Here is a 14,277-nt window from a genome sequence, read left to right as displayed (position 1 = left end):
ATGGATGATGGATGGATGGATGGATGGATGGATGGATGGATGGATGGATGGATGATAGATGGATGGATGGATGGATGGATGATAGATGGATGGATGGATGGATAGATGGATAGATGGATGTTTATTGTGTTTTAATTGCTGTAGCCTGCCCCGATCCCTTTAGGATAGGGTGGGATAGAGGTATGATAAAACAAAATAAACAAAATATCCGAGAGGGAAGAACAGCACAGGACCATACCGGTAGCACACGTTCCATTATTCCCTATCTCATGTCATCAATTCCTTGCGCTGTCCTTTTGCCAGTTTATTTATCGATTTTTCGACGTCTCAAGTTACCAGCATTTTTCCCCCGTCTTTCAACGGCAAAGCAATATATTTGCGTTCCCAAAGGTACCTTATAGTTGCTCGGATCGTACATGAGCGCATTCCCGAGGTGCTCAAAGGCCTTCTGAAAAATGCCAAGCTGCAAAACGGAAGGAGGATAAACCCATCAGGAGAAGTGGCACTCAAGGTTAAATCACGGAGCGGGAAGGGCTACCTTTTTGTCCCGTTCTCTGCGCATCCTGAGAGGGTAATTTCTTTTAGGCCTCCAGACAGCGCAATTCCTCCTGGACTCGTAAACAGGCTAGCAGAATGCTGCATTTCCATTCTTGTGATTTTTTTCCCCCCTTAAAAGCAGAGCCATAAAGGACTGAGCTTCATCTGTCTGGCTGACATGCCGCACAAACTGGAGAATTCTTCTCGAGCAGGAGGAATGCCAGTTCACCCCACATACCGTATATACTCATGTATAAGTCGAATTTTTCAGCACATTTTTAATGCTGAAAAAGCTCCCCTCGACTTATATGCGGGTCATTAAAAATTTCTGTGTGCTTTTACTTTGCCGGCCAGCAGGGGGCGCAGTTTGTTATGCTAGCGGCACCAAAATTTCAGGCTACCCTCAGAAGACACTCCTGATGATACCAGCCAAGTTTGGTAAAGTTTGGTTCAGGGGGTCCAAAGTTATGGACCCCCAAAGGAGGTGCTTCCATTACCCATTGTTTTCAATGGGAGCTATTAGTAGCTGGGGCTACCCTTTTGAGGGTCCATAACTTTGGACCCTCTGAACCAAACTTCACCAAACCTGGCTGGTCTCATCAGGAGAGTCTCTTTATGATACCAGCCAGGTTTGGTGACGTTTGGGTCAGGGGATCCAAAGTTATTGACCCCCAAAGGGGATGCCCCATCCCCCGTTGTTTACAATGGAAGCTAATAGTAGATTTTCCATTTCTGATAATATCCCTCTTAAAATCTAAGTTGGGTTACATTTGGACATACAGATGATGATGAGGAATCCAGTTTTGAAGGATTTTAACTCTTGTGTTTTAGCTTGGTTGCTGATTGAGCTAAGGTTTTTGTACTTTTGAAGTTATTGTTGATACCATATTGTTCTTGTTGCCCCTCTTTTCCACTTACAGAGCTAGTTTACTGTTTTTCTTTGAAATAAATGTTCAAAAACATTTAATCTACTGATGCCTCAATTGATGTAATTTTATTGGTATCTATTTTTATTTTTGAAATTTACCAGCAGCTGCTGCATTTCCCACCCTCGACTTATACGCGAGTCAATAAGTTTTCCCAGTTTTTTGTGGTAAAATTAGGTGCCTCGACTTATATGCGGGTCGACTTATACGCGAGTATATACGGTAACTCCCACGCTCTAGACCAGCAAGACCTAACCCTGGCTACTCTGCATGAATGAATGTTACTTATTCTAACAGTCTGGGGCCACGGTTGAAGCTGCTGGAAAATGAAGGGGACGCTTAGCAGGGACGAATCGTCTCTAGAGGATGCAACGATTACAGATACTGGATTCGTCTGTTTCCATCAGGAGCATATGAGTCTCACTGGCTACCCATTGAATACCGAATCATTTTCAAGGTGTTGGTGTTAACCTTTAAGGCCTTGCGCGGCCTGGGACCTCCGTACCTGCGGGACCGTCTTACCCCATATGTCCCGAATCGGTCTCTGCGCTCGGCAGAGGCCAATTTACTGGTGATCCCTGGCCCCTCCATAATACGGTTGGCCTCCACCCGGGCCAGAGCCTTTACAGCTCTGGCCCCTGCCTGGTGGAACGCTCTTCCACCAACTGTCCGGGCCCTGCGGGACCTTGTTGAATTCCGCAGGGCCTGCAAGACCGAATTGTTCCACCGGGCCTTTGGGGAGACCAGCCGTTGATAGGGGCCCCTCCCTCCCTCCCTTTTCTTGCTGTTATAACATCATGTGGCCCCTACCGCCCTTCTCTTCTGATGTATGTTTTTAGAGGGAATTGACAGCAGGCGCCATCTTAAGTTAACATTAATATTAATTTTATAAGCTGCATTTTAATGGATAGGGTTTATTTTTATTAGAGCCATCTTAATTCATATTTATTGTATTTTAATTTGATTGTGTTCTATCTATATACTGTACACCGCCCTGAGCCCTTCGGGGGAGGGCGGTCTATAAACCCAATAAATAATAAAAATATAATAATATATCCCAGGTACAATCGGTTGTGCATTCTACCGATTGGTGGGCCTGTATCGAAACCAAAACTGGGGACCTGGGTTTATCCCTTGAGGCGCTAGCTATGCTGCCTTCCAGTGAAATATTCTGTAGAACCAAGAAAAGACTATTTGATTTGGAGCACCAGCCCCTAGTCATCAAAGCAGAGAAATTTTGCTCCCTTCTATTTCTTGGGACTCCCCCGAGTCCCTGTGCCACAGCTAAAGATCTGCCCTTGTTAGCTGAGCCCAAATTTCGCCATGCGTTACCTCTGGCAAGAGGCAACGTCTGACCTTCTGCTTTACAGCAGGGGAGGGCCTTAAAACTTCCACATCGTGAAGGATATTGCATCTGTGCTATGAACTGCGAGGAATCCGTAATGCACGTCTTGTACCGTTGCCTGCTGTATAGTTGAGTTAGGCCCCGCACAGGTGTCAAACTCGCGGCCCTCCAGATGTTATGGACTACAGTTCCCATCATTCCCTGCCAGCATGATGCTGGCAGGGGATGATGGGAACTGTAGTCCATAGGAGGGTCGCGAGTTTGACACCTATGATAGGGCAAAGATATTGCTTCTCTACCTGTGGGCACTGATTGTCTAACTGAACAGCAAAAGATTGGCATATCCTGGAGGCAATGGCTGAGTTTCTTTGCTATGTTGTTTCAATTCGCTCCAAATGTTTGTAATTGCCATTTTACCCGTGTTCTTATTTATAAGCGTATTGTTTCCTTCTTAATTTGTGACTTCCCCGGTGATTTATCATGCTGTTAAAGGTGACGTACCGCCACTGCAGAACTAGCCAAGGTCTACCAACCCCAGTGCCGCAGCAGAAGAGAGACAGGCTTTTGGGATATGTGCAATGACTGTTCAGAAAGAAAGATACGGATGGCAACGGTGCCATCTGTTTATCTCCAGGAAGCATGAGATCTGGTGGGTTTTTTGGCCCACGGACAGCAGACTAAATGCTAAGTGTTTCAAAAGCCTGTTTTTCAAACCTTTTCCCAGAGCTCACGGCACCCCAGGGTACCACGTGTATCCTGCCTGCCCTACAGAATCCCTGTCCGTTTTCCCCAGAGCCAAAGCAGATGGAAAGAAAACCTTAACACAGGGCTACCCAGAAGTGGACGCCACACACCACTTCTGCGCCACATTCCACTGAATATCAGCCAATTCACGCCTCCTGTACCTGCAGGTAAAGCAAGCCCAGGGTCGTCAGGAGTTCTGTGTTTTCGGGAGAGAATCTGGAACACAAGAGACACCCTCGGTGTTTTTAAACAGCCTGGAACCGTCATCGCCACAAAGCAATGTCAAACAGTTATGCAGAGAAACAAACCAGCCCTGGACAGAGATATTTCGAGTGCCTCAAATGGCCAGTGGTGGGATCCAAAATTTTTAGTAACTGGTTCCCATGGTGGTGGCATTCAAACTGTGGCGTAGTGCCAATGGGGCGTGGCCAGGCATTCCGGGGGCGGGGCATTCCTGGGCGGGGCTGTGGCAAGGATGCAGCTGCTGCGCCGGTCCTTGGGCGGGAAACGAATGCACGCAGGCGCAGGCTGCCACGCACGCCGATGCACCTCCTGCTAGACTGCTTCAAGTTCTGCGCGCTACTGCTGAGAGGAGGGGCGTAACTAAGGCAAAAATCACGTGGCAAAATCACCAATTAGTAACCCCCTCTCGGCACACACAAATAATTAGTAACCTACTCTCGGGAACCTGAGAGAACCTGCTGGATCCCACCTCTGCAAATGGCCCCCATTACAACACTTAAAATATATATCAAGAGACGATTTGCTGCTGTTTTTATGATGCCCTGAAACATGGCACTGGAAATAGTCTGGCTCACCCAGAAGTGTATCTAGGGAAAATGTAGCCCATTTTCCCACCCCAAATGGGCGGCCGCCCTCCCCCGCCATGACCAAACAACTTTTTTTGCACCAGGTCATGGGGGGGGGGGGGAGGGAAATACAATACAACAACCTTTATTAGGCATATTAAAATAGGCTCCAGAGCATTACAGATATTTCTGAAGTACAAATCGAAAGTACATTCAAAACACAGACAGATAAACTGTATCTAGCATTGGACGTTACTTAGAAAATTCTGTCACTTGTAAAAGAAATTTTGCTACTTTTTCCAAGAGCAAGGCCTCTGTGTTATTTAACAAAAGCTCCACAACAGAGTTGTCAGAGTCTCTTTCAGATTTGTCTAAGACCCGCCCAGGAGAGAAATTCCTAATACCCACATATCTCGGACAGTCAAGTACAATGTGAGCAAGAGTCTCCACTTGGTTTTCACAGTGTGGACAGACCCGATCCTGGAGAGGGATAGATTGGTAGCGACCCTTTGTAATGGCCAATGGAAAAGTATGTGGTATGTGGAGGGGGTGATTTTCCAACCCCCCACGGGACTAATTGGCCGCAGCCTGGGGACATTTGACCTCATATGACCCTCTGGGCAGTACACCCCTGGGTGACTGGCTAGGGCCGGAGAGGAACTGCTCTCTTGATATTGTCCCAATTATGCCCTCAAGAGTTCAACTACTGGGCATTAGCACACACACACACCCCGCCACCCCCGCATCAAAAAAGAACAAGCCAGAAAATGTCTTACTCCACTGCCTTCTTATAGACTTCAACGGCCTTCTCCGTGTTTCCCTCCAGCAGGTGGATTTTCCCCAGGGTCACGTACGTCAGGTCGTGCCGGCTCAACTCCAGGGCGGCATTCAGCTGATCTTTCGCCTGGATGAAGCAAGGACGACACACGCCTTGAAAACGGGCAAGCGGGCCTCAGGATGGAGCTTCAGGCCACACTCTGAACCTTGCGTGCTTCATGGGAAGAGCGTAAAGGGACCCCAGTATCTGCAGGCCCATTTCTGTGGCCCACAAACCCATTTCCGTCCTTTAAAGATGAAGAAGAAGAGTTTGGATTTATATCCCCCCTTTCTCTCCTGCAGGAGACTCAAAGGGGCTTACAATCTCCTTGCCCTTCCCCCCTCACAACAAACACCCTGTGAGGTGGGTGGGGCTGAGAGATCTCCGAGAAGCTGTGACTAGCCCAAGGTCACCCAGCTGGCATGTGTGGGAGTGTACAGGCTAATCTGAATTCCCCAGATAAGCCTCCACAGCTCAGGGGGCAGAGCTGGGAATCAAACCCGGTTCCTCCAGATACATGAGCTCTTAGCCTCCTACGCCACTGTTTCCGAACCTTTTCGACATCACGGTACCCTTGACCTCACTCTTCATATCTCACGGTACCCCTGCCATCCCCCCACCTTCCCCTCCCAGTGCCCCTGCTTGCCACCCCCCCCCCCACCTTCCCCTCCCAATGTGAGGGGAAGCACTGGAGGGTGCGGGAATTGGCTGCTGACTTTGCGGCAGGCCCTGCCCCCTGGGCCAGCTCCATGTCCTTGCTGGTGCCGGTGCGAGACACCACAAAAGTGAGGGGGGCTGGTAGCATTGCCGCAGTATCCCTGGGACATGCTCACGGCACCCCAGGGTACCACAGAACCCTGGTTGGGAATCGCTGGATTGGGCATTTCTAGCTTTCTCAGTGGCACAGACCAGCTTAAAAGGGACGCTCAATAACGGCTAGAAAAATAAGCATCGAATTCGTCTTCCCTGGACTTGATCTTCCTTTTCTTGTCGGCACCCAAGCACCTTTGCCCTCTGAGGAGGAGGAGGAGAAGGGAACAGCTGCGCCAATAATAACCCCAACCATCCTTTGGACAATTTTTTTTTGCATCATGGGAGCAAAAGGAACTCCTTTTCTATGACCTGCATGAGTGAGCTCCCCATTCCTCCACACGAGCGGCAGAATCTAGAACATAAGAACATCAGAAAGAGCCTGCTGGATTAGACCAGAGTCCATCTAGTCCAGCACTCTGCTACTCTCAATGGCCCACCAGGTGCCTTTGGGAGCTCACCTTCTGCTGCTGCTGCTGCTGCTGCTGCTGCTCCTGAGCACCTGGTCTGTTAAGGCCTTTGCAATCTCAGATCAAGGAGGATCAAGATTGGGAGCCATAGATCGACTTCTCCTCCATAAATCTGTCCAAGCCCCTTTTAAAATCTAATCTGGAGAACCAGGGTTGTTTCTCCACTCCTTCATACGAAGCCTGCGGGGGCTACCTTGGGCCAGTCTCAGTTCTCTCAGAACTCTCTCAGCCCCACCTACCTCACAAGGTGTCTGTTGGGGGGGAAAGGAAGGGAAGGTCTTTGCTAAAAGGCATTTGGAGACTCCCTATGGCTGAGGAAAGTGGAGTATAAATCTCAACTCTTCTAGCTATACTGCACACAGGTTTTATGCTCAGTTCCAGATACACAGCTTTCCTTTGTCTCAGACCTTGGAAAGCTGCTACCATTCTGAGCGAGTACTGAGCGAGATGGACCAATGACCTGACTCAACTTCCCAACATTCCAAGTGTTCCTACTTGCATCCTACTTGTGGGATGGGCCCCATGTTCACCAAGTCACATGACCACGCATGAAACTGCCTTAGAATCATAGAGTTGGAAGAGACCCCAAGGGCCATCCAGTCCAACCCCGTGCAATGCAGGCACACATCATCAAAGCACGCCTGACCACTGGCCAACCAGCTATCAGTTAGGAAGAACTTCCTAATGGTAAAGAAGAAGAAGAAGCAAGCCTTTATTGGCATAGACAACAGTACAACAATAATAAAAACGGATTAAAAAGCATATACAATACAGGTCGAAGGAAATCTACTGGCGTTTAGTAATTTCCAGGAGAAAGTCTGCCACTATCCTACAGAGAAGGATCAGGGTTGTCCAACAAGTAGTGTAATCTAATTAAATCGGGGAGATGGGGTAAATGTAAAGGAGTAAGATTCACATACTTGGATATGATTTCCTTGAATCTGAGACAGTGTAGTACTTGGTGGGCCAGAGATTCAACTGAGCCATCGTTACATGGGCACAATCTTTTAGCCTTTTCTTGCTTATTAAATCTGCCATGTAACAAGGCAGAAGGCATAACATTAAACCTGGCGAGCATTATGGCTCTCCTTTGAACAGGGTTTATTAAGCAATTCAGGTAGTTTGCCAAATGGCCCCGTTCAAATGGGAGAGAAAAATACATTTCCTAATGGTAAAGGCTGTTCGACAGTGGAACGCACTGCCTCGAAGGGTGGTGGAGTCTCCTTTGGAGGTTTTTAAAGAGAGGCTGGATGGCCATCTGTCAGAAGTGCTTTGATTGTGTGTGCCTGCATTACAGGGGGGTTGGACTGGATGGCCCTTGGGGTCTCTTCCAACTCTATGATTCTAAGGCAGTTTCCAACTCTATGACTGTACGATTCAAGGTGGTGGGCTCTACCGTGGAGTCAGAATGGCCTTCACTTGACCCTTCGGTCTCTTCTTCCTTGACCCTACTTCCTTGACCCTTCTGTCTCTTCTTCCTTCTGTCTCTTCTTCCTCTTCTTCCATTCCAGAATTCTTGACTTGGGCCATTTTGAGGGGACCAAAAGCAGCCAAACGTTTTACAGCTCCTCTCTTTCTCTCTGCAAAACGCTGATCCCAGCACTGAGCCAGGCGGTCTGCTGATCAGCACAAAGGAAGAGAACTCCTCCTGGGCACATAGCTAATCCCCTCCAACGAGGGAAATCGATTGCCACGGCCTCTCTCCCCCTCCCCAGGGCCCAGCCGGTGAGCCAGGAACGAAAGGTTGCACTTTTTTTTAGGCATATTAAAAAGCGAGAGGAAAGCTGACGAAGGAAAAGGAATTATGTGGCGCTTGGATATTCATTACGAAAGAGCAAAAAAACGCCAGCACACACTACAGGCTTCATTATATTTTATAGGTCCGTGTGACTTACAGCGAGGGACGCGCACGGCGAGTGGTGGCAGGGGAGGACGTTCCAAAGACATTAACGGCACATTAAGACATCGGCACAGATCGCCGTATAAAATGCAAAGTCAACAGCTTGTGAAAACGAAGCGGCTCCCCACGTCAGACAGGACAGGAGCAATTTCCAGGGGCGATCAAGAATTGAATGGAAGTTGCCTTCCCAATATAGTGCCCGGTGCGAGAACGGCTAACAAGCTCCCGCGGGCGGGCTGCAGAAGCCCGGCCGGTGACTCAACCTCTGGTTTCCTCGCTCACAGGAGAGCGCCAGAGATAGGGGAGCCAAGGCATGAGGTGAAACAGCTTCCTCGGGACCGCCAGAGAGTCTGCAGGTCAGAGTTCAAGCAGAAAGATGGCACCGTTTTGTGACTTTGAGGCACACTCTCCCCCCACCCGAGGGGGCTTAAATTCACATGGCTACGAAATGCAGAAGCAGGCCTTCCAGTCCTAGGCTGAGAGGCTGCGACTGGTCCAAGATCACCCAGCGGGCTTCCACAGTAAGGAGCAGATCTCAACGCCGGGCTCCCAGATCTTAGTCCAGTGCTCTAACCACTGCACCGGGCCGGTGACATCATAGCACACATTACCTTGTTGAAATGCCTCAGATACATGTAGCAGACGCCCAAGTTGTGGAAGATCTCCTAAGCAGGAGAGAAAGGGGACATGGGTAAAATCGCCCACAGCACTCTGGTTGCTCTGTGTGCATGTGGAAAAAGCAAAGATATACAGCAGAAAAGCAGCTAGGAGCAACAGGCAGCCAATCTACCCCAAACAATACAATAGAGCTGTGTGTATGTATGTATGTATGTATGTATGTATGTATGTATGTATGTATGTATGTGTATATATATATATATATATATATATGTATAATAGCATCTATTATAGTATTAAAATAGTGCATGCATTTACTTGTGCATAATTGTGATGAACCATTTCCTACACACACACACACACACACACACACACACAATTCAAATATCTAGCTGACGCTGTAAACAGAGTTATGAATAAAGTTATCTTGAAATCAACTCTGCAAGGTCGTCGTATCTTATTTTATCCAAACAAGACTCACAGTCCCAGTCCCACTATACTCCTATACCTGATCTCCCTATACCTGAACTGTTTGAGTGGGACGAGGACTGTGAGTCTTGTTTGGATCAAATAAGATACAATGATCTTGCAGAGTTGATTTCAAGATAACTTTATTCATGACTCTGTTTGCAGCTTCAGTTAGATAGTACATGTATATATATATATAGGAAATGGTTCATCACAATTATGCACAAGTAAATGCATACACTATTTTAATACTATAATACAGTGGTTGCGAACCTTTGGCACTCCAGATGTTATGGACTACAATTCCTATCAGCCCCTCCACATCTAGGCTGGCCTGGGCCGCTGGGATCGATTATTAGCATTAAACCTAAGACCTAGTTTTGGGGAAGCAGTGTAGGTAATCCTGTTAAGCGCTGTTAAACCCCACTGATTTTCATGCAAAGAAAAAAAGCGCAATCCTTTACCTGGGAGTAAGCTCGGTTGCTGGCAATGGGGCTTGCTTCTGAGTAAATCCTCCTAGGGTCATGATTCACCCTAGAGATGCACGGTTGCTTCAAAGCAAAGCCACCGACTACCACCAAGCTTACTCCTGAGTAACACACGTCTCTGAGCCAACCATTTTTTTTAAACAAAAACCTCAGTATTCAGGTTAAATTGCCGTGTTGGCACTTTGAGATAAATAAGTGGGTTTTGGATTACAGTTTGGGCACTCGGTCTCAAAAAGGTTCGCCATCACTGCTCTAGGCCACTGCATTTATGTAACAGCAAGGAAAGTCTCACGCGTACCCAGTCCTTTTTGTTGAGTTCGGCTGCGTCGCTGTATACTTCGATGGCCGCTTTGTGCTTCCCCAGGAGAAACCTGCAACAAAATTGCAGCACTGACTTTCCCTCGGCCTTTTCACCGCCGGTTTTCATTGGCTGGCCGATGGGGCCGTTGACCAGCCGATATAGAGCATTTAAAGAAAACGTTTTAAAATGCAAAACGTCTGAGCCTCTGAAGGAGCAGAGAAGTTTAAACAAGTCAAAGGCCCTTTCAATGACAAGGACAGAGACCTGATTCAGGAGTTTCCCAGCATGCAAATGGGGGCAGCTGATCGAGCCAAAGGAGGCTTCAACCTCCCTCCCCCACCGCCCGCAACAACGGCGACCCCTCCAGTCTAAAGGAGAAAGGGGGCACTTACAATGACCGAGCCACCTGCTTGAGGTTGTCTGTGCTCTGAGGACTGAGGATAGCACAAGTTTGGAACAGCTCAAGAGACTCTTGGATCTTCCCTTCCAAGCGAAATATCAAAGCTGAAATGCAATGATGCCCATTAATCTGGGGATCCCCACCAACCCCCCGCGAGGAACCCAGCTGGCAAGGCTGGACTGTACAGAAGGCAGGAGAACGGCAGTCCTATAGTTAACTCTCCAGTTGAACCACATGAAGGGTTTGGGGGTACAGGCCGGACAGTTAGACCAAACTGGTTTTCACCAAGTGCAGCCTAAGACTGCCTTCTCCCGTGGTGGCGAACCTTTGGCACTCCAGATGTTATGGACTACAATTCCCATCAGCCCCTTCCAGCATGGCCAATTGACCATGCTGGCAGGGGCTGATGGAAATTGTAGTCCATAACATCTGGAGTGCCAAAGGTTCGTCACCACTGGCCTTCTCTAACTGGCAGTGGCTCTCCAAGGTCTCGACCAGACAGCTTTCCTAACCCTTCTACCCAAAATCTCCCTGAAGTGCTGTTCCCAAGAGACAATTCAGGAACGTCCCTGTCTCTCTCTATGGTCTTTACCACAGAGATTAGGGGAAATTTTTAGACTGTCACCCAGAAGCGACGTCACAACCTCTCCCAAGAGGATCCTCAGAAATATCACGATGAGCCAGACAAGGGTCTTCAGCAGGAATCGGCAGAAATTACACCTCTCCTTCGGTTACCAGAATATTTTGTCCGGATTCAACCCGCCATATTTAGCCTCACTTTAAAAGCAGCCAGTGCATTTCAAGAAGAAGAGTTTGGATTTATATCCCCCCTTTCTCTCCTGTAAGGAGACTCAAAGCGGCTTACAATCTCCTTCCCCTCCCCCCCCCCAGTGGGGTGGGTGGGGCTGAGAGAGCTCCGAAGAACCGTGACTAGCCCAAGGTCACCCAGCTGGCGTGTGTTGGAGTGCACAAGCTAATCTGGTTCCCCAGATAAGCCTCCACAGCTCAGGTGGCAGAGCGAGGGAATCAAACCCGGTTCTCCGGGTTAGAGGGCACCTGCTCTTAACCACTACGCCACTGCTGCTCCCAAGCTTGAAGTACACCAGTAGGACAAAATGCTTACCCTGAACGTAAACCGCATATTCACACATCCCATGGCTCTCCTGAAGTTGCTCTTTTATAGCAATCTGAACCGCGAAAATAAAGAAGCAACATTTCAGCAACAGGATTTTTAAAAGTTTCAGACTAGATGACAAATGCGGCTAATAATACAACATTTGGGTCCTGTGATAAGACAACCTCGCCTTGAGATGAATCCAGCGCTCATTAAGGGAACAGACCAAAAGCCTCCAATCCATCCATCCCCCATTCGGAGGACAAAGCAGTTCTTAAAGCTACATTATCCAAGAAATGGGGGCCCCTCTATTGTGTGAGGTTCTCCCTTTTGCTTAATTGCCTTCCACTGTCCTTTCATCTCATCATTTGTACCATTAAAGCAATAGCTTCTGAACAGGTAACACAATAGAAAATGGGATACCTGTCACTCAACTGCAACAGCTATTCACTGAATGTAAAATTAAGAGCCCAGCTGAATGGTCCCACTGGCTGAATGGTCCTGGAAGTCTTTTCACGACCCCGACCATAAATTATCTTCAGCGTATTACAAAAGTCTTCAGTGTATATTTAAATATCTCGGTTCGCTTCCAAATGGAAGGCTCTTAATACTCCCATCCGTAATAAGGGGGATTTAATGACACACACTGTTTTGTAAAATCAGGAAGCAAGGACAACGTACACACATTTGAGACAAAAGTAGGGTAAAGAAAGTCATTGCTACGGGGGGCTGCTTCTATTGGACACAGGGTTAGGATTAGGGGTCAAACTCGCGGCCCTCCAAATGTTATGGACTACAGTTCCCATCATCCCTTGCCAGCATCATGCTGGCAGGGTATGATGGGAACTGTAGTCCATAACATCTGGAGGGCCGCGAGTTTGACACCTGTGGATTAGGGGAAGGGGGCAAGGGGGAACCAACAGCATATTCCCAGTCTCCGAATCATGAGTTGTTTGCTTGCTGTGTTTTGCAGGGGTTTTCCTACAGTAAGCAGCTTTGGGATCGCTTTGTGAGAAAGTGGAGTGAAGGCACTGAAAGGATGATTTGGGGAGCAGGAAGCCAGACTTCTGGACTGGATTCTAAGCGGAACGAAGCAGAGGCGTATCCAGGAAAAATGTAGCCCAGTGCAAAATCTGAGTGTCCCCACCCCTGCCCCATATCCAGAGGTGGGATCCAGCCGGTTCTCGCCGGTTCCCGAGAGTGGGTGACTAATTATTTGTGTGTGCCGAGAGGGGGTTACTAATTGGGTCCGCTCGCTAGGAAATCTCCATATTAGGGTCCAAAAAAAAAAAAATCACAAAGTCCCGTTGTTTCCTATGTGGCTGGTTAGCGAAGGTAGAAAACGGGATCATTCTCCCTGTGGGGCTGTTTTAAAAACATGCTTTAGAAATAGGGTCAAGTTCCTTGTTTGAGGAAAGTCTCCTTCTTTTGATTTCTAGAAACAAAATTAAGTATTTGAAAGTATGAAGTATTTGACAGGCAGTCAGTTAGAGGAGAAGTCGTTGTTTCTGTTGGCAGTAGACGATAGGACTTGCTATGATGAGTTTAACTTATGGACAGAAAGATACCAGCTGGAAATTAGGAACTTTTTTTTACAGTAAGAGTTTTTTACAGTAACAGAGAAATTATTAATGCCCCGCCCCCGGAATGCCTGGCCACGCCCCCGTCGTGCCCTGCCCAGCCCCATTGGCGCTACACCACTGTTTGAATCCCACCACCATGGGAACCTGTTGCTAAAATTTTTGGATCCCACCACTGCCCATATCCCGCCACGATTAAACAACTTTTTTTGCACCAGGTCTTCTCAAAATTGGGGGGACCAGGGGGAAGGAGGAGGGGCATGGGGGGCTGATTTCCTGCCCCCACATGACTAAAAGCCCACAGCCCAGGGACATTTGACCTCATATGTCCCGCTGGGTGGTACGCCCCTGGAAACGAGTTCCCATCTCCAATGCAAGGATCCAGATTCCACCTTCTCCTCCAAGGGGACATTCCCAAAGGTGCCACGTTCTTACCTTACATGCATCATAGTCTTTGCGGATGTAGTGCAGGTGTATCAGCCAGTTCCTCTTCTCCAGAATGGGCAGTTCGGGCCCTGTGCAAAAGATGGGCAGGACAAGCATTCAGACGTGGAGCAGATTAATTCTTATTTAGGCCTCCATGCCAGACTTCACCCAGAAAGTAAAAACCAATACAGAAGATTGCATTTGGACCCAACTGTTCTGCCTTAGGAAAGATCGGCTATTTTAGGTTCCCAGCAACAGAAAGCTGCATGAAGAGGAAAAATAAGAAGCGTTTGGATTTCTACCCCACCTTTCTCTCCCATAAGGAGACTCAAGGTGGCTGACAAACTCCTTTCCCTTCCTCTCCCCACAACGGACTCCTTGTGAGGCAGGTGGGGCTGAGAGACTTCTGAGAGCTGTGACTAGCCCAAGGCTTGTAGCGCCACAGACAAGATGGGAGAGCAGGAGACAGATAAAGAGACACATTAAGGAAAATTAGAGAAGAAATATGGAAAAATAGTACCAAT

General features: G+C 48.1%; 1 protein-coding gene across 1 annotated transcript in view; it reads right to left on the bottom strand.

The window, feature by feature from the left end:
• Nucleotides 1–14,277, bottom strand: part of BBS4 (Bardet-Biedl syndrome 4) — a 40,078-nt gene that overhangs the window by 12,614 nt on the left and 13,187 nt on the right. The window contains exons 3-10 of the mRNA XM_048482050.1: nucleotides 13,763–13,842; nucleotides 11,757–11,820; nucleotides 10,626–10,737; nucleotides 10,231–10,303; nucleotides 8,970–9,023; nucleotides 5,138–5,265; nucleotides 3,714–3,768; nucleotides 395–463 (exon numbers count right to left, since the gene is read on the bottom strand). Of these exons, the coding sequence (XP_048338007.1) occupies nucleotides 395–463; nucleotides 3,714–3,768; nucleotides 5,138–5,265; nucleotides 8,970–9,023; nucleotides 10,231–10,303; nucleotides 10,626–10,737; nucleotides 11,757–11,820; nucleotides 13,763–13,842 (635 nt within the window). The remainder of the gene's footprint in view (nucleotides 1–394; nucleotides 464–3,713; nucleotides 3,769–5,137; nucleotides 5,266–8,969; nucleotides 9,024–10,230; nucleotides 10,304–10,625; nucleotides 10,738–11,756; nucleotides 11,821–13,762; nucleotides 13,843–14,277) is intronic.

The sequence above is a fragment of the Sphaerodactylus townsendi genome, linkage group LG17 (genome assembly GCF_021028975.2).
Source record: "Sphaerodactylus townsendi isolate TG3544 linkage group LG17, MPM_Stown_v2.3, whole genome shotgun sequence".
Classification (NCBI taxonomy): Eukaryota; Metazoa; Chordata; class Lepidosauria; order Squamata; family Sphaerodactylidae; genus Sphaerodactylus; species Sphaerodactylus townsendi.
Note: the sequence above shows the minus strand (reverse complement) of the source record. Positions and strands in the feature narration are given on the sequence as shown.